We start from the raw sequence: 23,229 nt of genomic DNA, 5'->3' as shown, positions 1-23,229 counted from the left end.
AAAGATGGCAGGACTGAGTTAATCAGACAAGTGGAGATTTTGCAAGGCAAAAACAGTGCAAGTCACCTATTGGGATGAAAAAAAACAACAACTCTCATCAGAACAGCAGTACACAAAAGGCCCAACAGAGTATGTAGAGTAATTCACTGGCACATCTGCAAAAACTATCAATATCCGAGTTCCAGAAAACTCATGGAAACATGAAAAAGGGATCACTGAGAACAAGGACGCAATGCTCACAAACGACCCAATGATCCCATTGAGCGTGAACATAGAAAACAAAGCATTGTGACCAGATGTAGTACTGAAAAAAAGGAAAAGAAGACATTGCTAATTGAGGTTTCAGTACCTCGTGATTTTGGCCAAAACAATGCGAAATCAATAAAATGACCAAGTACCAAAAACTCAAGAATGAAGTGAAAATATCTTGGAAGCTGAAGAACACCAAAATTGTACCAGTGATAATAGAGAAGCTGTTCGATCTCCTATAATTGGAGTAACGGGAATGATAAAAAAGAAACTAGAGGGGGAGCACTCGGTAGAGTGCAAAACCTCCGCCGCCAATACTGCTAGGTCCCCCTCTAGTTTTGGCCTGTTTTTGTTGGAAATCACTTAAAACATGTAGAAATGCCCAAAAAAAAAAAAATCGAAATATTTTTTGAAAAAAAAGTTGCAAATTTTTTTTTTCTCAAACAATTTTTTTTGTTTTGGGGGGGGAAGGTGGGGGTTGGAAATCACTTAAAACATGTAGAAATGCAAAAACAAAAATTCAAATATTTTTTCAAAATGGCCACCATACGGCCATATTGGACTTTGGACCAGGTCCAAAATCTAATGCTATGATCCTTGGACCATCCCTAATCCCCACACCAAGTTTCGTCGAAATCCGTCGAGGAGTTTTTCCGTCATACTGTTCACAAACAAACAAACAAACAACCAAACAAACAAACAGAAAGGGATGAAAACAGTAACCTCCATCCATCTTTGATGGCGGAGGTTAACTTGAGGGGGAGCACTCGGGAGAGTGCAAAACCTCCGCCGCCAATACTGCTGGGTCATTCAAGTGAACCTTATATCTTATTCATTAAATATGTCAACAGTGCTGAGAGTTATAGTTCTTTTCTCCATTTTTTTGGGGGGGGTGGGGGGTTGGAAATCACTTAAAACATGTAAAAATGCAAAACAAAACAAAAAAAATCGAAATTTTGTTGAAAAAAAAAGTTGCAAAAAATTTTTTTCTCCAACAAATTTTTTTTTGGGGGGGGGTTGGAAATGACTTAAAACATGTAAAAATGCAAAAAAAATTTCTCAAACTATTTTTTTGGGGGTTGGAAATCACAATATATGTAGAAATGCAAAAAAAAAAATTTTTCTAATTTTTTTTGGGGGGGTAACAATTTTTTTGGGGGGGTTGGAAATCACTTAAAACATGTAGAAATGCAAAAAAAACTTTCCTCTATTTTTTAGGGGGTAACAATTTTTTTTGAGGGGGTTGGAAATCACTTAAAACATGTAGAAATACAAAAAAAAATTTCTTTTTTTGGGGGGGGGTAAGAAAAAATTGGGGGGGGGGGTTGGAAATCACTTAAAACATGTAGAAATGCAAAAAAAAAATTTTTTTCTCTAACAATTTTTTTTTGGGGGGGGGGGAACAAGTCCAAAATTTAATGGCATGATCCTTGGACCATACCTAACCCCCCCACCAAGTTTCGTCGAAATCCGTCGAAGAGTTTTTCCGTAATACTGTTCACAAACAAACAAACAAACACACAAACAGAAAGGGGTGAAAACAGTAACCTCCATCCATCTTCGAAGATGGCGGAGGTTAACAAACAGAAAGGGGTGAAAACAGTAACCTCCATCCATCTTCGAAGATGGCGGCGGTTAATAACCTTGCGAAGATCTTAAAAACCATCCGAAGGACTATTACCACAAACAAACTGCAGTTGGAGCCTATCTGGGTCTCAGTGACGATCCTGAAAAAAGCCATCGGAACAAAACTTTGAGAACAAGAAAACTTTACCACTAAGCCCATGAATCATGATCCTTCAGCAAAACGAAGGTGGATACTTCGAGTCTTGGGAGGATTCCGTTCCACCTTTTGAAACACTAATTATGGAGCTAACAATCAACAAAACACACACACACACACACACACACACACACACACACACACACACACACACACACACACACACACACACACACACACACACACACACACACACACACACACACACACACACACACACACACACACACACACACACACACACGAGACAACACAGGACTGTGAGACGAGGCAAACACAGCACCGAGCTTGGAGGAATTGCTGTTACTTCCCAGGGCACTCTGGGTACAAATTACGTCCCAACAATGGCACGGCCTTTCTCACTGCACCCAGTGGGACATTTCATAAGGAGGAGTTTTCTCCTCCCCATGGATGCCAACCTATGGGGGTTGTCCTGCATGCTCTTATCCTTTTCGATGCTGAGCGAGCAAGGAAGCAGCATATGCCATTTTTAAAGTGTTTGGTATGACTCGACCTGGGTTTGAACCACCTACTTCCCAGACTCAAGCTGACGCTCCAGAACCATTACACTATCAAGTTTGGCATTGTAACCACATCTTATTATACTAGCGATACCCATGCACATGCATGGGATAGCAGTACTACATAGCTGGTAGCAGACGACAGACCGTACACGGGGAATGACAAAAATACGCATTGTGCAAAATGCAAGTGGTACTAAGGAACGCCAAGACTTCCCAAACATTGTCGGCATGTCCGCTAAGTGCCACAGCAATTTCATAGGGATCGTGTGACGGTGAGCCGAGTTTTTAGTGTGCAAGCTTGGTATTATAATAGAGAGATGCCGATATAAAAGACAGTGCGTAGGGGTTGAAAGGCCAATCTTTTAACATGACTATGTGTGTTCCCTACAGTCTGTTTTTTGCAGGATTGAAAAAAAACTCGAAAAACATTTTCCATAAAAGAGTAATTACATCTCTTCTATTGGAATTGTAGATGGTGACTTGTAAACCGGGCATCAAGGGCGGTGTACAGAAGCAGTTTAAAAAAAAAAAACAACAATAAATACAAGGCGTGGGGAGGTGAAATTCACTGCAAATGATGTATAAAGAACATACAAGCACACCTGACGCTCAGCCGAGGCTTCAGACTTTGGTGCGCTCATGAGGTTGCACTGTCAAAATGAAATGTCCCAGAAGGTAAACAAAATAGGGTCACATTTGTACATGTAGTGTTTTAAAATAATGATTCTTGCTACGAAATATATCATCTTCCATTCTCTTTGAATACTTTGAATAAAATAATTCCAACCTATCATTTTTGACAGGTTTTATAATAGTATTGTTGTGGGGCCAAGTTTTGGTGGCGAGCACGACCGTGAGGTGGAGCAGTTGTCGGCTCCACCGAACACCCGCAATTTATAGGTCGTCACTCCGGATAACTCCGGAGCCTACGAGTCCCTTATCGGACCGAAGATCGCCAATAGGTCGACCGCGTGGATAGGGTCGATCGCCAATTTCAATTTACCGAAATACCCACGTCGTCCAAACTACCGGGGAAATTCACCCTCGACGGAGCTCGAGCGGAACGAGCCAGTAGCGTGCTCAAACCGTGTGTAACCCGAGCGGATGGTTACGAAGATCCGTCGGTCCAAATGCACAATTTACCCTCGCTACTTCTCAACACGCACCATGCTAAACCAATGAAAGAAACACAAAAATGAGCTGAAACATTTAACAGGGGATTTATCTATAATGGGGGGCGGGGGGGGAGGGGAGGGAACACACAAAGAGCAGAGTTATCCGACTATAATAAATGCAGTCAATGTACAAGCAAAAGCACTTATCCAGTTGCTTCTTAAAGACGGGCCTACACACAGACGCACGCACACACGCACGCACGCGCGCACGCACGCGCACACACACACACAAATGGACCCGAATGGTCTTTATTGAAGGCCTCCAGCTCGAGGACAGGTGAGCTAGGAACCAGAGCTATCTCAGACCTTCCCGCCTCGTGCGGTCTTCGACGTCCTAGATCGGCGGGACTCGAACCTGCAACTCGATGTTGCTGCAAGCGGAGTACGGAGGGCAGCGTCGGGCTCACATGCTCCTCCGGCATGCGACGAGACCAGAGCCAGCGACAAGACGAGACCAAAAGCCAGCGACAAGACGAGACCAAAAGCCAGCGACAAGACGAGACCAAAAGCCAGCGACAGGACGAGACCAGAATAAAGCGATAGGGCGAGACCAGAAGCCAGCGACAGGGCGAGACCAGAAGCCAGCGACAGGACGAGATCAGAAGAACCAGCGACATGACGAGACCAGAAGAACCAGCTAACCGCGCCGTCCCATCTATTTACCCTCCTTGGCGTCGGGGGCGGGGTGACGTGTCTCACCCCTCCGCACACCTCATTCGCCGGGGAAATCCGTCGTCTCTCCATGATTGGTCGAGGGGCGCGTCGGGGCGTCTCGATTCCCCGCCCCCCAAAGAGGCTTTGCTTCTCTTGGAGCCCGCTCTGCGCCCATTGGCTGAAAAATGACGCATACCCTCATTTGGCGTCAGGCCAGAATGAAACGCTTTGTGAGTGCGCGAACAGCGCGGACAATGCCGCGAGCAGTGTTGTTGTTGGCGTTGTCATAAGTGTAAAAATCCTATGTATAAAACAACTTCGCAGCACATGTACACTTAATTCCCATTAGACATAGGGGAAAGGGAGCTATCTATCCACATTTACTTCTCGAAATAACTGAGCTATGGGGACCTGAATGTTGAATGCTCATGGCCACCAGATTCGTAACAGTATATGTTATAAGAGAGCCGTTTGTCTGTGTGTGTCGCCATTTTTCTCAGAGATGGCCAAACGGGTCTTCGTCAAAGTTTTCGAGGTTTATCAGTGAGTGACAGTAAGTGTATTAAGTAAAAAAAAATTTGGAAAGTTAAGAAAAAAAAAGTTTTTCTTTTTAGATACAGTACCTAAAGAAAGTCTACACCCCATTTCAAATGTTTCACCTTTTGTTGCCATTTAGCCTGGAACTAAATTGCATTAAATCAGACTTTTTCTACCTTTATTGACACATCATAACCCACAACTTCCAAGTCAAAAACAAATTGTACAATTTTCAGAAAATTAATTTAAAATACAAAACTAGAACATCTTGGTTGGATAAGTGTCCACCCCCCTGAGTTAAAACTTGGTGGAAGCACTTTTGACAGCAATTACAGCTGTGAGGCTGTTGGGACAGGTCTCCACCAACTCTGTACACCATGATTGGGCAATATTTGCTCATTTTTCTGGACAAAACTGTTCATGCTCAGTTAAATTGCATGGGGGAGAGTTGATGGACAGCAATCTTCAAGTCATGACAGAGTTTGGAATGGATTTCGGTCAGGGCTCTGACTGGGCCACTCAAGGACATTTATCTTTTTGATCCTTAGCCACTCCATTGAAGCTTTGGCTGTGTGCTTCAGTTCGCTGCCATCCTGAAAGATGAACTTCCGTCCCAATTTCAGCTTTCTTGCAGAGGGGAGGAGGTTTTCCTCGAGGATTTTTCTGTATTTTGCTCCATCCATTTTCCCTTCTATCCTGATGATAAACTATCATATTCTATCCATCCATTTTCCCTTCTATCTTGACAAGTGCCACAGTCCCTGCTGATGCAAAACTTCACCATAACATGATGCTGCCACCACCATGCGATACAGTAGGGATGGTGTTCTTTGGGTGATGTGCTGTGTTGTGTTTGTGCCAAATGTAACGTTTTGCATTTAGTCCAAAAAGTTCCATCTTGGTTTCTTCATACCACAAACCTTTTTGCCACATGGCTTCAGAATGTCAGTGTTTGTTTTTTGCATACTTCAAATGGGACTCAAGGTGGGCTTTTTTGAGGAATGGCTTCCTTCTTGCCACCCTACAGTATTGGCCAGACTTGTGGAATGTTTGGGATATTGTCTTCACATGCACACAGTGATCAGTCTTTGCCATAAAAGCATGTAACTCTTTCAAAGTTGCAATTGGCCTCTTGGTGGCCTCTCTGATCAGTCTCCTCGTTGCTTTGTCATCCAGTTTGGAGGGACGGCCTGATCGAGGCAGGGTCTTTGTGGTACCATACACCCTCCACTTCTTAATGGTCATCTCAACAGTGCTCCAAGGGATATTCAAGGCCTTTGAAATATTTTTGTACCCTTCCCCTGATCTGTATGCCTGGTGTTGGCTTAATTGTTAGGGTGGCGGGCTTTGGATCCCCGGGTTCTGAGTTCAAATCTCACTCAGCTATTTAATTAATACCAGGTGGGGTTAACTCGGCCTGTCACCCTTCTGAGGTCGGCAAAATGAGTGCCACCTTGCTGGTATCCTGTGTCGGAGTGGCGACCCATCCAGGATTGTGCCCAATAGCCAAGGAGACTGCTGAAGCAGCACCAATGCTCTGCAGTATGGTCCCAATCTTCTCTCCTCCTGATCTGTGCCTTTCCATAACTTTATCCCAGAGGTCTTTTGAATGCTCCTTGGTGTTCATGGTTGAATCTTTGCTGTGAAATGCACTACCCAGCAGAGGAAACCTCCAGGAACAGCTTATTTTATTCTAAAATAATCACAATCACTACAGTTTAACACAGGTGGCGGCCAATTAACTTGGTGTGTGATTTTGAAGGTGATTGGTGACACCTGAGCTAATTTATAATTGTTATTATAAGGTGGGTGGACACTTATCCAAACAAGATAATCTTTTGTACTTTTAATTAATTTTCTGAAATTTGAAGAATTTGTTTTTCATTTGGAAGTTGTGGGTTACGATGTATAAATAAAGGTGGAAAAAGTCTGATTTAATGCAATTTAATTCCAGGCTGTAAGGCAACAAAAGGGGACAAATTTTAAAGGGGGTGTACACTTTTCTATAGGCACTGATACAGTGCCTTCAGAAAGTGTACACACCCCTCGTCTTTTTCACATTTTATTGTGTTTCAGCCTGAATTTAAAATGGATCAAGATTAAAAAAAAATTGTCACCTATCTACACAAAATACCCCATAATTACAAAGTGAAAACATGTTTTGAGAAACTTTTACAAACTACTTAAAAATTAAATGCTGAAATGTCTTGTCAATAAGTATTCAACCCTCCAAGTCAATTCTTAAAAAATGGAGAGGGTTGGATGGAGGAGATGGAGAGGGGATGGAGAGGGGATGGAGAGGGGATGGAGAGGGGATGGAGAGGGGATGGAGAGGGGATGGAGAGGGGATGGAGAGGGGATGGAGAGGGGATGGAGAGGGGATGGAGAGGGGATGGAGAGGGGATGGAGAGAGGATGGAGAGAGGATGGAGAGGTGGCACCTTCTCTGGCTACATCAACAGGTGAAACAGTCCACTGCTTCATTTCCTCTTCTGTTTTGTTCCTTTCTTGTTCTTCTCTTGATCCTTTTTATCCCCCTGGCCCCATTATATTTTTGGTTCACGAAAAAATATTTTCACGAAAAATATAAGTGACCACTATATTCGTTATTGTTGCGTGTCTGTCTGTCTGTCTGTCCCGAGCAGAGCTCCGTGGGTTTTGATCTGATCCTGATGAAATTTTGGTGGGAGGTTAACATCATGATCTGGTTGTGTTTTCCTGAAAATGGGCGTGGTCCGCCCATTATGGGTGGAGCCACGCCCAAAAAACGTGTTTTTAGGGGGTAGCCGATTTCAATTTGCACCTTCTCCTAGGGGTTTTGTCGAATCTGACAGGGGTTTCGGTATATGATCTGACAGGGGTTTCGGTATATGGTTAGCCCAATGGCACCTGCATAGCCTCACAGAGCTCGATTTTTCATTTTCGCCCCAAGGTCAAGGCCACAAGGTCACAAACTTAGAAAATTGCGAATTGTATTTTTAGGGGGTAGCCGATTTCAATTTGCATCTTCTCCTCGGGGGTTTGTCAAATCTGGCAAGGTTTCGGTATTTGGTTAGCCCAATGGCACCTGCATAGCCCCACGGAGCTCGATTTTTCATTTTCGTCCCAAGGTCAAGGTCACAAGGTCACAAACTTAGAAAATTGCAATTTTGACATAAAAATCCTTCTTCTCCGAGGGGGTTGTCGAATCTGGCAAGGGTTTTCGGTATTTGGTTAGCCCAATGGCACCTGTATAGCCCCACAGAGCTCGATTTTTCATTTTAGTCCCAAGGTCAAGGTCACAAGGTCATGAACTTAGAAAATTTCGAATTTTGACATAAAAATCAGACTACCGCCAAAACTTTGAGAGCTAGGATGACAATGTTTTTTATGCATAATCTTGAGGTCATTCCCCACCTCAAGTCTTAAAACCATTTTTCTCTATCTCGGACACCTTGCCCGTGGCGCCCCCTTCAAGTTTGTTTTTACGCTGATTTCATCAAAGTATGGATAATCCGAGGAGTGTGAAATGTCATATAGCCGATATGACGTTATATTGTTCCTGGAATGTTGCAGAGGAAGTTTTGCACCAAAGGTCATAATCCTTGACCTTTGACCTTTAAAGTTCACAAAGGTCAAATTTTCAAAGATGTGGGAATCGAACCGGATTTTTGACCTTCTTTGACGAACTAACTCTATTAAGCTATAGCACGTATCCTGTTTCCTTCTTTTAATATCCACAACATTGTTTTGTGACCTTTAAAGGTTATGCAAAGGTCAAATTTTTAAAGTTGTTGAACGAAACCGGGTTTTCGACATTTTGCAGCTAATAACCTGTCACTCGTACCACATCATGTTGATCATTTTTATAACTTGGTCAAACATTATCACATTGTCTCATCCTTGACTTCTGAAACAATCTACATCGTCAAATACCGCTCGTGAACCATCGTCGTCTTCAGACTTGTATTACTTTACCTCCATTAACTGTCATCTTCCACTGTGAAATGCCTGCTGACTCATTCCTGGTGGAGTAAATGTAAACTGTAATTAACATGAACAAGGAACTTTGACGCAAGAGGTGGCCGTTCGGCCCATCATGACTGTGCTACACCAACACCAGACCAAATAAATCAGTGTCAGGCCACAGATCCAATCTCAGTGGGGGTGGGAGGGGGAGGCTGGGAGAGGATGAGGGGAGGGGTGGAATATATGCAAAGTAGTATATAAACTATTAAGCGTCAGGGAGGAGACGAAAGCAGAGACTCCGACAGACATCACAATCACTAAACCAGCCACTATCACCCATCCACACACAAGCCCCTGACAAATTCTGCCAATATCCCTGCATCCCTCTGTCTCCAGTGCTTCTAGGGACCTATCTCATTCCATTTTACATGTCTACTCTTTCTGATACCACTATGTTTCCATGGAGACAATTCTGCATGCATTAACTACAATCTAATCTAATCTCGTCTGAACTCTCAAACCTCTCTCCCTCCTCCAAATCCTGGTGGCATCCAATCATATCTGTTTTTGGTGCATGTGGTGAATTAACGTGAATTGAGGGACATGACGCGGGATCACATGTTGTGTGTCTCGCGTATAAGGGGATGTCTCTGCGGCACGAGTGATTGTCCCCGGGGCATTGCTATTGACATCGGCTGTCCACTTGATGCTCGTTAACTGAAGGTGCTCATTGACTGGTGAGAATGGAGATTATATCGAACTCCGTGCTTACGCGGATTGTCTGCAATGGTTAACTGCACATGTATACGTTACTGCTTATGTACTCCAAGCTGAACCTGTATTTCCTGGTGTGCCCACAGAAGCGGCTCCAATCAAATGGAATAAAGCCTAAACTCTGAAGGTTCATCTCTCGCTCTCATTTCAATTTATTCCATTTGATTTTCTCGGCTCTCTCAACCAAAGATGGACAAGATCTACAAACCAGAGAGGTTCGACGCAGACCCGAACGCGACTGACGCAGAAATGAAATGGTCACATTGGTTCTGTTCCTTCTCACACTATCTGACCATCATCGCGGAGGGAGCTGACAAATTTGCCGCTCTCGTGAATCATGTCTCGCCCGGCGTGTACAGGCTCTTCTCGGGGTGCGACACTTACGAAGCAGCGATCGACGTGCTGCAGGCGCTCTACGTGAAGCCCAAGAACGAGGTATACATACGACATCTTCTCAACACACGCAAGCAAGCAGCCGGGGAGACAATCGATCAGTTCCTGCAAGCTCTGAATCAGCTGGGAAAAGACTGCAGCTTCCGGGCGGTGAGCGCCGAGGAACACCGAAAGGAAGCGACCCGGGAGGCATTCATCCAAGGACTCAGATCAGCCCACATACGGCAACGCTTACTAGAGAAAGCGCAACCCACTCTTGACAAGGTAGTCGATCAGGCTCGAGCGATGGATACGGCTCAGCAGCAATCTGAGTCATTTGGGACACCGATGCTGCTCATGAACGCTGCTACGATGGGAACCCAAGGAACCCCACTGGCACAGACACAGCCAGACATAGGGGATGGAGAAACACCCGAGGTGCCGGATACCCAGACCTCGTCAAACTCCTCAGCAACTGCTCCGGTTGGTAAATGCTTCTTTTGTGGGTACAAAAGGCATCCTCGTCAAAAATGTCCCGCCAGAGATGCCACATGCATGAATTGCGACAAGAAAGGGCATTATGCCAGGGTATGTAAATCTACTCTAAGGAGAAATAAACCCACTTCTGCGGCTCTCTACTCGCAAAATAAATTAACTGCAGCCTCCCCGGGGAATCTATCCAAGGCTATCATCAACGTATGAATTAACGGGCATATGGCTGAGGCACTGATTGATACCGGTAGCTCTGAAAGTTTCGTCAACAGCTCGCTAGTGAAGGGCAGGAAATGGGTAATCCACCCGACTGACAATACGGTATGCATGGCCGCCACCTCACTACAATCCCGCGTACGAGGGTACTGCAATGTTGAATTGGACGTAAAAGGGTACACGCATCGGGATGTAAAGGTGCTGGTGCTTCGTGATTTGTGCGCAGACGTAATTCTGGGTCATAATGTCCTCAAGCAGCACACGAGCGTCGAAATACCCTTTGGAGGAAGCAAGCCTCGTCTAATTTTAAATGCGTTGACCACCGCGGAGGTGACGTCCCCCCAGCTGTTCGCTAACTTGTCGCCGGTCTGCAAACCGATAGCGATCAAATCGCGGCGATATACCACTGCTGACATGAATTTCATCACTTCGGAAACCAAGCGATTACTGGAGGAGGGAATTATAGAACCGAGCGATTCGCCATGGCGCGCACAGGTGTTAGTAACCAGCAGTCAGAACCATAAGAAACGGATGGTTGTCGATTATTCCCAAACGGTCAATCGCTTCACCCAACTCGACGCCTACCCCCTGCCGCGCATAGATGAGATGGTCGAACGCGTGGCCAATTATAAGGTATTCAGTACCATCGACTTGCGAAGCGCCTATCATCAAATTCCCATCCGAGAGGAAGACAAACCGTACACTGCATTCCAGGCAGGGCGGCGCCTCTACCAGTTCAGAAGGATACCATTCGGTGTCACGAATGGAGTAGCTTGCTTCCAACGGGTTATGGACGACATCATCTCAGATGAAAACCTCGAAGACACTTTTGTTTACGTGGATAATGTCACAGTGTGCGGTAGGGATCAGAGGGAACATGATAGGAATCTGGACAGATTCTTGAGCATTGCTAGAAAATATAATCTGACTCTCAACTACGAGAAATGCGTATTCTCGGCAAGGTCAATTGACCTTCTCGGCTACACAATAGCCGACGGCACAGTCTAAGCCTGATCCTGAGCGATTGCGCCCGCTCCGTGAGCTTCCACCACCTCAGGACTTGCAAACAATGCGCCGGGTGATCGGGATGTTCGCTTACTATGCAAGATGGATTTCGCAATACTCCGAGAAAATACATCCCCTAGTGCATTGCAAAAACTTTCCACCAGATGCCGCTGTCGTAAGAGCTTTCCACAATCTCAAGGATGATATCAGTAAGTCCGTGGTTTTATCGATCGACAGCTCGGTGCCCTTCGTGGTGGAGACCGACGCTTCAAATCACGCCATAGCTGCTACACTTAATCAGTCTGGGCGGCCGGTCGCGTTCTTCTCGAGAACTCTCTCTAGAAGCGAGCAGAGACACTCGGCAATAGAGAAGGAAGCGTACGCCATCGTTGAGGCGCTGCGGAAATGGAGACATTATTTACTGGGAAACCACTTCACGCTCGTTACGGACCAACGATCCGTGGCTTTCATGTTTGATGGGAAAAATAACGGGAAAATTAAGAATGAAAAAATTATGAGATGGCGGATAGACCTAGCTTGCTACAGATACGGCATTGTTTACCGGCCCGGGAAAGAAAACCCTGCTGCAGATACCTTCTCCCGGGTCTACAGTTCGGCAACAATCAGTCAGGCTTTGCAAGACCTCCATGTGTCTCTGTGCCACCCAGGGGTAACCAGGATGGCACATTTTAAATGCAGACAAAATCTTCCCTATTCTGTTGAAGATATTAAACAAATGAATGCTTCATGCCCTGTTTGTGCTGAACTAAAACCCAGATTCTATGGCGCGGCTTCTGGCAGACTGATCAAGGCTACTTCCCCTTCGAGAGACTAAACATCGACTTCAAGGGCCCCTACCGACCGAAACAGACAACAGATACATATTCACCGTTGTTGATGAATATTCAAGGTTCCCTTTCGCGTTTCCGTGCTCGGATATGACCTCGGGCACTGTCGTAAAATGTCTCTCTGACCTCTTCGCTATGTTTGGGAGACCTTCGTACATACATTCAGACAGAGGGCCGTGTTTCATGTCGGCCGGGCTAAAACAATTCCTATTAGAGCACGGCATAGCAACTAGTCGAACGACGGGTTACAACCCACAGGGAAACGGGCAGGTGGAACGGTATAATGGAGTAATTTGGAAAGCCGTAAGTCTGGCGCTGAAATCGAGAGGACTGGGCCCCGAGCGATGGGAGGTTACTCTTCCTGACGCTCTAAATTCCATACGCTCTTTGCTCTGCACGTCCACAAATGCCACTCCTCACGAACGTATGTTTACTCACCAACGACGTTATGTTGACGGTCAAACGGTGCCCAACTGGCTGACCCACCCCGGTACAGTGTTCATGAAACGCCCGGTACGACAAAGCAAGTATGAACCGCTGGTGGAGGGGGTCGAACTCATTGACACTAATCCAGAGTATGCTCATGTCAGGCTCCCGGATGGCAGGGAGACCACTGTGTCGGTTCGCCATCTGGCTCCCTCAGGTACTCCTCCCGCCGGTACACCACCTTCTGGCACTCCTCCTTCTGACATTTCCCCCAGGAACTCCGCCAGGCGACGAGGCTGCCGCGTTCCACCCGAGAGCGATCGAGGAGTCATCCCCGGCACAAGTCGAGGCTCACCAAGAGGATCGGGAGTCTCCCTCAAGTGAAACTGCCGTTTACTCCCGGAGAGGTCGACGAATAAGGCCCCCTCGACGACTCAATCTGTAAAGGGGATTATCGGCATTCTCGCTGCTCATGCTCCTATATGCCCATTATATCATATATCGATGCTCATTTCCATGCTCCTACAACTCAAAATAATCACTGCTTGGCATGTATGCTTCTGTAGATCTATTAGTCCGCGTTGCTTGAAATGTATACTCCTATAGTGCTAAAGCAATCATGGTGTGTAAGATGGGCCCCTAGTTACATTTTAAAGGTGGGGAGAATGTGGTGAATTAACGTGAATTGAGGGACATGACGCGGGATCACATGTTGTGCGTCTCGCGTATAAGGGGATGTCTCTGCGGCACGAGTGATTGTCCCCGGGGCATTGCTATTGACATCGGCTGTCCACTTGATGCTCGTTAACTGAAGGTGCTCATTGACTGGTGAGAATGGAGATTATATCGAACTCCGTGCTTACGCGGATTGTCTGCAATGGTTAACTGCACATGTATACGTTACTGCTTATGTACTCCGAGCTGAACCTGTATTTCCTGGTGTGCCCACAGAAGCGGCTCCAATCAAATGGAATAAAGCCTAAACTCTGAAGGTTCATCTCTCGCTCTCATTTCAGTGCATGTTCCCCCTCCATCCTCTCCATTACCTCAAATGGCCGCACTGCTGATACCGCACGTGAAAAGGCTGAATGCTTAAACTTGGTGTTTGCAGCTAAATCCTTTGTGCGAAACCCATCGCTTTCTGTACCCACTTTACCCAATTGCACCCAACTGTCCCTGGACTCTGTGTCCTTTTTTCTGACAAAGTGGAGAGTTTGCTGTCAAACCTCGACTCAGATTCTGCAACCGGTCCAGACGGCATCAGCCCACGTGTCCTAAAAACCCGCTCCTCTGCTCTTGCTCGCCCTCTCATTTGCTCAAGGTCATCTGCCATCTGCTTGCAAATCAGCAAACATTACCGCCTGACATAAAAAAGGTGCAAAAACAGATCCCTGCAACTACAGACCAATCACTCTTCTCCCAATCATCAGCAAGGTAATGGAATCCATCATCGCTTCAGACATTAAATCCTTCCTCTTCGCCAATGTCTTGATTTCTCATCATCAATTTGGTTTCAGACCAGGTAACTCTACCCTGGATATGCTGCTTCTGCTCTCCCAACAATGGATGGAGGTACTCAATGCAGACATGAAATCAGAGCCATAGCCCGAGACATATTGCGTGCTTTTGACACAGTCTGGCACCCTGCCCTGCTCACCAAACTCTCTTCCTATGGTATCCAACGCCATCTCCACTCATGGCTTGCAGACTTTCTCTCCTGTCACAGCCAACGTGTGGCCCGAAATGGAGTTCTCTCATCCCCTCTTCCTGTCCAGGCTGGAGTTCCTCCAGGCATTGTTCTGGGCCCTGTTCTTTTTCTGGTTTTCATCAATGATCTCTCTGACTCTCTGGAAAATCCTCTATCTCTTTGCTGATGACTCAGCCTTCTGCCGTACTATCTGTCATCCCTCAGACCGGCAAGTCACAGCTTCTTTGCTCTCTGCAGATCTGGGTAAAATCACAAACTGGTTCAACACGTGGAACATGTCTTTCAATCTGGACAAATGTCACACTCGCACTATGTCTCTCCGAAAGGACCGTTTGGAACACCCCCCGCCATCTACTTTCTCAACAATCCTCTCAACAAACAACAATCAACAATCCTGGAAGAAGTGCTTTCATTCAAGCTTCTGGGTCTCATGATCTGCCATGATCTTTCCTGGGAAAGCCACATTTCCAACCTGGACTCCAAAGCTAGTCGCCGACTGGGAATCCTCCGTCGTACAAAGTCCTTCCTCGGCCCACCTGAGTTCCTGACCACATACAAGGCTTTTGTCCGCAGCCTGATGGAGTACTGCTCTCCCCTCTGGGATGGTGCTCCTGCATCTCACCTTTCTAGGCTTCACGCTGTGGAAACCAAGGCATTTAGGATCTTTGGTATCTCCCGCGATGAGGCTGAGTCTTTGGGCCTCTCACTCACCGCAGGCAGGTCGGTGGTCTTTCTGTCTTCTGCCTTATCCTCTCCGGTTTCGCCCCCATGCTCTGTCTGTGATTTGTCCCCACCATATTTCTGCAGGGCGCTCAAGGTCTGCCAATAACCCCCTTCTGGTAGAACTGCCAAAATCACGAATCACTGCTCGCCTTCACTCTTTCATTCCTCTTTTTGCCTGCCTTTGGAATAAACTCCCTCACTCTCTTAAATCCCATTCTTCCCTCCTGGCCTTCTAAACAGCTGTTCACCGCCACTTCTTATCGTCCCCCATCCAAATCCTCGATCTTTTCTACCCCCGTCAATCCACCCCAAACCCACCTCCTTCAAATTCCCTGCTTTCCTTCCTGAAAGTCCCTGTAATGTCCATCTTGTATTCCCCATGTTCCCTGGCCCCATCCCTCTCCCTTCCACAGATCTCCTAATGTCTCTGTTCCCCACTGTTTTGTCCTTCCCTCTCCCACCCTTCTTGTCACATGTTCCCCTTGCTGTGCATTGTGCGTTTGCTCTCATACGAGCCTCGACAATGTATACAAAAAAAAACTCACTGAAAGACCCCTGTCTTATTACTGTCCTAAGTCTCATTTTCTTTACTCTCAGGGTATGACACCTGGTCCCATCACTCACTGTCTATTCTGCTGAAAAAAAAAACAACAAAAAAATTCTTCTGCACTTATTTTGTCCATACCCTTCACGACCTAAAGTATCTCCATCATGTCTCCTTGTAACCGCCTCCTAATGTATAAAGCCTTGTCTCCTTTAGCCGCTCCTCATAGCTGAGCCTGGCTCAGCCCAGAATCGATCTTGTAGCCCAGCGCACGTGAAACTGTGCTTTCTGTACCCACCTTACAACTGGTTCTGTTCTGAAACTGGTCTAACAAATCGGCTGAACTCTACACTGAATCCTCTCTATCGTAGCCCTGCGCTGAACCCTCTCTACGATTTGATCAAGACTATATTCAATACAGTATTCTAGACTCGTAGGGACCTGTGGAACATCGCGCAATGTAAAATGTGACTTCAACTCCTCAACTGCGTTCTGCGAAAACACCATGGAATTGCAATATAAACAACCCCAAAACAATTATCTTCTTCCTGGTGTATATGAACACGCACATCATTCAAAGTAAATAATGTCAGATGTTTTCTTTCTCAATCTTACAAGGTTTCTGGAAGTCCTCAGACAAAGACCTTTATAATGACATGGGTTTTTATGTCCCTGGGAAAGCTGCAAAAGAGAAAATAGTCGGAAATAATAGCAAGGATTTGTGGAACCTCTACCGTGCTCAAGAGAGTACCACATAGTTATTTGAGTGGTGTATAGACAACAGACTGTTGCCTCGATCACTCTCGCAAACCCCCACCCCCCCCCCCGAGTTTGAAGCAAAAACATGCCCACTGCCAACGTGCATACATAATACTGTTACAAATCTGGAAGCCATCTGCACACAGACAGTCAGAGTCCCCGTAGTTTAGTTATTTCAATAAGTATGTGTTGATAGTTAGAATCCTTCCTTCTGTGTCATGGGAATTTAGTGTGCACGAGTTATTTTTTTAGTTAGGTTTTTACAACTACTGCTTCAACAACTACAACAACGACAACAACAGCGCGCCGTCCTGCACTCTACCCGATCGCCATTACGCACGTGTTTTTGGCTGAGGACGTGGGCGGAGCCTTCGTCGCCTCGGGTCGAGAGCAGAGAGGAGCAGAGAGCATTTCCTCCAGCCAATGAGCGGAGGGCGAGCACCACACACACACCCCAGCCAATCGGGAGGCCGCCACGAGTCGCCTGACAACCCACCATCCAATCAGGAGGCGAGTGGCGGGGAGAAGAAGCCCTCCCTCCAAAAGAAGGGTAGAGTGGTTGTCTGGACAAGAGTGCGTTCGGCAGACGGTGATTGTGGAAATTACGGCATGGTCTGTGGTTGTCGACGAGCGTTCTGCAGGATCGTGGTGATTGCGTTCTGCAGGATTGTGGCGATTGCATTCTGCAGGATCGTGGCGATTGCAGTCTGCGGTCTTGGTGGCAAGTGTGGCTTGGTCCCGTTCGTGGGCCGTGGACTTCGGGTCGTGGGTTCGACTCGGTGAAACCGCATGAGGTGGGGAGGTACCCGGCTCTTCCGAAAATAGACCCACGAGGTCCATTTCGTGTGTGTGTGTGTGTGTGTGTGTGTGTGTGTGTGTGTGTGTGTGTGTGTGTGTGTGTGTGTGTGTGTGTGTGTGCGCCCCGTCTGATAAGTAGAATTGTGCAAGTGCTTTTTCTTTGCTCATTGTACATTGCCTGCCTTTTATTCGTGATAACTCTGCCCTGTCTCCCCTCCCCGATTATTGTTATAAATAAACCCCTGTGAAATGAACCAGCTCGTTTTCTGTGCTTTCCTCCATTGGTCTTGCATGGGTGAGTGTTGCAAATTGGTAAGGTCGTTCGTGCCATAGATTGTTCATTGGGACCGGCGTGGCTCTGGTAACTCTGCTCGGTTACGCCGGATCCGAGTCGGTACCTGCGACTCGGTCCGGACAGAGTCGGCCGAGGGTGTGGTTTTCCCCAGTAGTTGGACGACGTGGGTATTTAGGTATATTGAAATTAGGCAATTAACCCCACCCCACGCCGTCAAAATATTGGCGACCACCGTCCGCTAAGGGACCCGTGAACTCTCGGACTTATCCGAGAGTCACGACCTAAATTCCAGGTGTTCGGTGGGAGATGACTCTGCTGCTCCACCTCGTGGTCCTTTATCACCACCGAACCCCGGCCCACAACAATACATCGTAGTTATATAGTTTGGATGGATTCCAATTGCACTGGCTCATTGGTTGACACAAGAGGCCTGAAGCATAAGGATTGAAGCCTGAGGCCGATACTTAATGTGGATTTACAAGGCCCGTGACACCTATCGGCTCCAACCTTTCGATATTTGATGATCCTTTTAACAGTTTCTTTGGTTGTTTTACACTAAAGGGAAAAACTTATCAGGAGGGCATGGCTATTGTGAATAAGACAGCTACGAATACGTATTTCACTTCTCAGAGCAGTAAGCACTACCATGGAGGCCGTATGATTTTTCAGATTGATATTGTGGGTGGAGTCAGGCTAGCTGTCCAACTAATGGGTGGAATGGAATGTTACACACAGACGGATGGACAAACAAGCGTACCTGGAATTTAAATTCCAGATAAGGTATTGTCATCGTGCACCATCCGTTCGACAGTCTCCTTTTTCGACTTCTCCGGCCAAACCGCTGGGCCGATCTGGCTGAAATTTGGCAGCAATGTTCCTCTCCTGACTGGTAACGGGGATTGCAAAGCTCGTTCTGGTCACGTGACTTTAGGTATGTCAAAATGGCCGACTAAGTAAATTTCTTCAAAAATCTTCTCCAGATCCACCAGTCAGAATGCTACCAAATTTGGGTTACAACATTAGGTCAGAGCCCAGATAAGCTACAGGTCCAGTGTTCCTATTTTTCAAGAGAGGAGGCCTCACCAAATTCCAACACAGCAATAAAACCACCTCTTTTGATTTAAAATTGGTCCCCCGAGATGAATACAACCTAATTAACTCCGTTATCTTTACCTCTAGCTGTCTGGCACTGTGCTCTCTGTTTACTCCATGTATTGTTGTTGGCCGTGGGTCGGTGGCAAGGAGCGACTGCTAGGTGGAGCAGTAGGGTCATCTCCACCGAGTACCTGGAATTGAAGGTCGTAACCCTTGGATAACTCCAAAGGTCACGGGTCCCTTAGCGGACCGTGGAAGCCAATATTTCGACTGCGTGGGGAAAGGTTAATTGCCTAATTTCAATATACCTAAGTACCCACGTCGTCTAACTACCGGGAAAAACCACACCCTCAACGGACCTCGAGCGGAATGGGCCATTTACCTAGCTCGATCCGGGTGTAAACCGAGTGGGGATTACCAAGATCTGTCGGTCCAAATGAACAATTACAGCAACAAGGCCTCCCTAATTCCCAATACGCACCGTGCTAAACCAATGAAAAACGACAGCAACGAGCTGGTACATTTAACAAGAGGATTTATTTATGAACAATAATCGGGGGGAAGGGGAGCACACAAAGAGCAGAGTTAAAACCGTATATGCAGTCAATGTACAAGGGCGAGAAACTTAAGCAATGTCTACTTATCGGACTGACGCCACACACACACACACAAAAAACACACACACACACACACACACACACGCAAAAGAAATGGGGCCGGTTGCCCTTTATTGTGCCCTTCAGTTCGGGAGGCAAGACGAGCTGAAGGAAGAGCCTGGTCTTGCACTGCCGCCTCGTGCGGTAACGTCGATGTTGTTCGGTGGCGGGACTCGAACCCGCGCCGATATACCAAGCACCGAGGGACCAAGGATTCAGCCACGGACGCCAGCCAGCTCGAATAATGACGAGGCGAGGAATCTGCGATGAGACCAGAGCCAGCGACAAGACGAGACCAGCCACGAGATGACCGCGCCGTCCCATCTATTTCTTCTCCGACCGGGGACGGGGGGAATGTGTCTCACGTCACCGCACCCCTCATTCGCCGGAGGAAATCGGCCGTCTCTCCGTGATTGGTCGGGGGGCGTCGAGGCGTCTCGATCCCCCGCCTCCTGAAGAGACTCTGCTTCTCTTGGAGCTCGCTCTGCACCCATTGGCTGAAAGGCGGCAAACGCGCTCGCACCCTTCCGATTGGCCGAAGCGTGGAGTCAGAACTTCAGTGACCGAGGGAACTCCGCCCACATGCGTGTTCGGCACGCCATCGTGCGGGGAATGGTCCATAGTGTTGTTGTTGTTATTATTTTTGTGAATATAAATTCTAGAGCTAAGAAAATAATTCGCAGTGCACATACACTTAATCACCCTTTAAACATTGGGACGGGACCTAACTATAAACACATACTTATCGAAATAACTGAACTGTGGGGACTGCTGACTGTCTGTGTGCAGGCTTCCAAATCCGTAACAGTATCTCCGATATTACCACAACCAGGTCCTTATTCTGTGTGGTACGCTCCAAGAATGTCCCTTGCAAAACGTGATCGCTATTTTAATTATTCCTACCCCTTCACAACACGTGACATTTATTTATGTTAAACTGCCTTTGATATTGTTCTAGAATTCCCACCCGTCCGGCGTGCGAGCGACCGCGTTCAGCCAATAGCGGTCGGTTCGCCCACTGAACGGACAATCCAGTCGTGACTTTCTGGACCAACGCCAGAAACCAGTCACGGGTGGGTTTTTAATCCCACCACAGCCCAGTCCGTATTCTACCCACGCGAAATAGATGTTAATTGCCGAATATCGATATACCTAAGTACCCACGCGGGTAACCTACCGAGGGACCGTACCTCCGCAAAAGCCTGCTTGGATACGAACCGGTAAAGCGGTCAGTTCCGTTCTGGGATAACCGAGCGGGTATTATCACCAGACCTCGCCGGACCCGATTCTATTTATCGGCTATTTAAAAACCAACTATATTCCGAGTGCAAGATGGGGCAGTTCAATGAGGGAATGGACGCAACGAACAGGTTTACATTCACACAAGGACATTTATTATAATAAAGCACGTATACAATTAAACAAGGCAAAACACGTATGCAATTATACAAGCAACAAAAGCACGACAAAAGAACTACAACCGTCTACTTATTATGTACAGTCACTTACACTTAACAGCAGTTCCTACTTATTAGTCGGGCCCACGGACACACGTACGCACACACACACCCAAGAAATGGTGGCAGAGGCCTTTAATAACGAGCTCCAGCTCGGAGGACAGGTGAGCTGAAACCCAGAGCCTATCTCGAACCTCTCCACCTCGTGTGGTCTTCAAGTTGTTCGGACCTGGGATCCAGCGAGAGCGAGCTGGATCCAATCGCCGAGCCGCGATCCTTCCCGAGCTCGCGCGAATCCTCCCGCGCTTCTCAACACGTGCTGGTGAGACGAGGCACCGATCCTTCCCGTCGATGCGTCGCTTCCCTGAGGAACCACCTCCCGCGCCTCTCAACACGTGCTGGTGAGATGAGGTGCCAATCCTTCCCGTCGATGCGTCACTTCCCCGAGGAACCACCTTCCACGCTTCTCAACACGTGCTGGTGAGACAAGGCGCCAAACCTTCCCGTCGATGCGTCGCTTCCCCGAGGAACCACCTCCACGAAGAGGTCGATGAGTCGCACCAAGCCGGGAACCAAAATGGAGAACAAAGAGCTCCACGAACCAAGAAGAAGAAGCCACCACTCGCAGCTCGAGCCGAGCGACCGGCTAAACTTCCTTCCAAACAGGGCAGCTTGAAGCAAAAAGCTCTCCTGAGCCAAGCAGAAGCCGAAGCTCACGGAACCGTCAAAGCAAAGAGCCTCCAAAAAGCCTCCTCCTGAGCCCGGCCTCAGCTGAAGCTCACTGAGCCAGCTGAAGCAAAAAGCTTCCGAAGGCCTCAACCCTAACCCAAGCCAAACAGGACCCGAAGGTCTGCTGAACGACTACTCTCTGCCAAAGCAAAAAGCTTACGAACCCTGAACAAAAGAAAAAGATCTCCTCTTATGCTTCTCCGCCCCCCCTCCTCCACACCTGGCATGACTCATGCCCTCGTGATCCCATCCCCCGCTACCCCCCCCCGCTCAACCATGGGGAGGAGGGAGTTGTTGACATCATGAGTCACGGGACGGCAGGGTTCTTCCTCTTCGCAGAAGAGGGGGAGGAATGTCTCCATTGTTCATTCCATAACTATTAAATCGATCCTCAGCGCATCTAATCGATTTCTGAACATTTAAACAATGGAAGGTGAGCTATCTAAGGAACAAGCACTTATCGGCATAGCTGACTAAAGGAACCTGTATGTCGTGTGCAATCGAATTCCCAACGAATTCGTAACAATATGTTTATGTCCATATTTATTCTCTCGTCACGAATTACATGTTGGCACAAGCCCTGCACACAGATTTTATGGCAAAGTCGCCATGTAATGGAATACTCGACTGCATTGTAATAAAGTGCTTAGAAGGGGAATGCAGAGGAGCACAGTATTTGGAATAGCTGAGAGATAGATAGATAGATATAGATAGATAAACAAGCTGGTAGGCGACATGGGTGGTCGCTATATAATTGCATACTCGTCATACAGTTTCTGACGGATCGGGCTGAAATTGTTTCACAAAGAGGTTGATTACAGTGCGCATAAAAGCGCGGAAGCAGATTTTTGATTTTGGGGGGAAAAAAAAAATTCGGATTTTTTTCAAAATTATTAAAGTCCCGTTGCGAGACAACGGTGGTGCCCAGAGCAACGGTGCTCAAAAGCATACAACTAGATCCTGGTATGAACCTCCTAGTCAAGTTTCATCAAAATCGGTTGACTCCTCTGGCCTCCAGAGCCGTCCATTACATACATACAGACAGACGGAAAACCTGAGAACAAGCCGGAAGTCGAGCGACCACCCAACAAACAGGTGGGTGAGGGAAGGGGGCGTTGTCAAGATCCCGCCATTTTCGCGTACGTAATAGATGTATCCGCCCGTTGAACAAACCTTCAGTTCCTTCATTCATCGCCTCATCGTCGGGCAGATAAGCAGAATTCATGACTTGATTTCCGATAATCGTCGGTCGATTGTCCAGCACCGAATCCAGCACGTCGTAATACTTGTTTTTCCGTGGAACTACCCCGCTCTTGTTGTTGTGTTCTTTTAACTTTTTGTATTCTTGCTTCATTTTTTTGATTTTCTCCCTGCACTGCTTCGCGCTTCGACGAACTCCCTTGTGAAGCAGCAGCGAAGAAATCTGGGAATAGACACGTTCGTTTCGAATGCTCGATTCGAGC

The 23,229-nt window shown here is 47.1% G+C and overlaps 1 protein-coding gene and 1 long non-coding RNA gene across 2 annotated transcripts in view; one reads left to right on the top strand and one right to left on the bottom strand.

The window, feature by feature from the left end:
- Positions 1 to 23,229, top strand: part of LOC147030583 (uncharacterized) — a 104,909-nt gene that overhangs the window by 31,201 nt on the left and 50,479 nt on the right. The window lies entirely within an intron of this gene.
- LOC147030584 (uncharacterized) overlaps positions 1 to 23,229 on the bottom strand; it is a 33,095-nt gene that overhangs the window by 9,717 nt on the left and 149 nt on the right. Inside the window, exon 1 of the mRNA XM_085874794.1 lies at positions 22,940 to 23,229. This exon is cut by the window's right edge and continues 149 nt beyond it. Within this exon, the coding sequence (XP_085730920.1) occupies positions 22,940 to 23,229 (290 nt within the window). The remainder of the gene's footprint in view (positions 1 to 22,939) is intronic.

The sequence above is a fragment of the Eptatretus burgeri genome, chromosome 3 (assembly GCF_056783735.1).
Source record: "Eptatretus burgeri isolate ZD-2024b chromosome 3, Ebu_testis_v1, whole genome shotgun sequence".
Classification (NCBI taxonomy): Eukaryota; Metazoa; Chordata; class Myxini; order Myxiniformes; family Myxinidae; genus Eptatretus; species Eptatretus burgeri.
The sequence above is the reverse complement of the archived record's forward strand: the minus strand, read 5'-3'. Positions and strand labels throughout refer to the sequence as shown.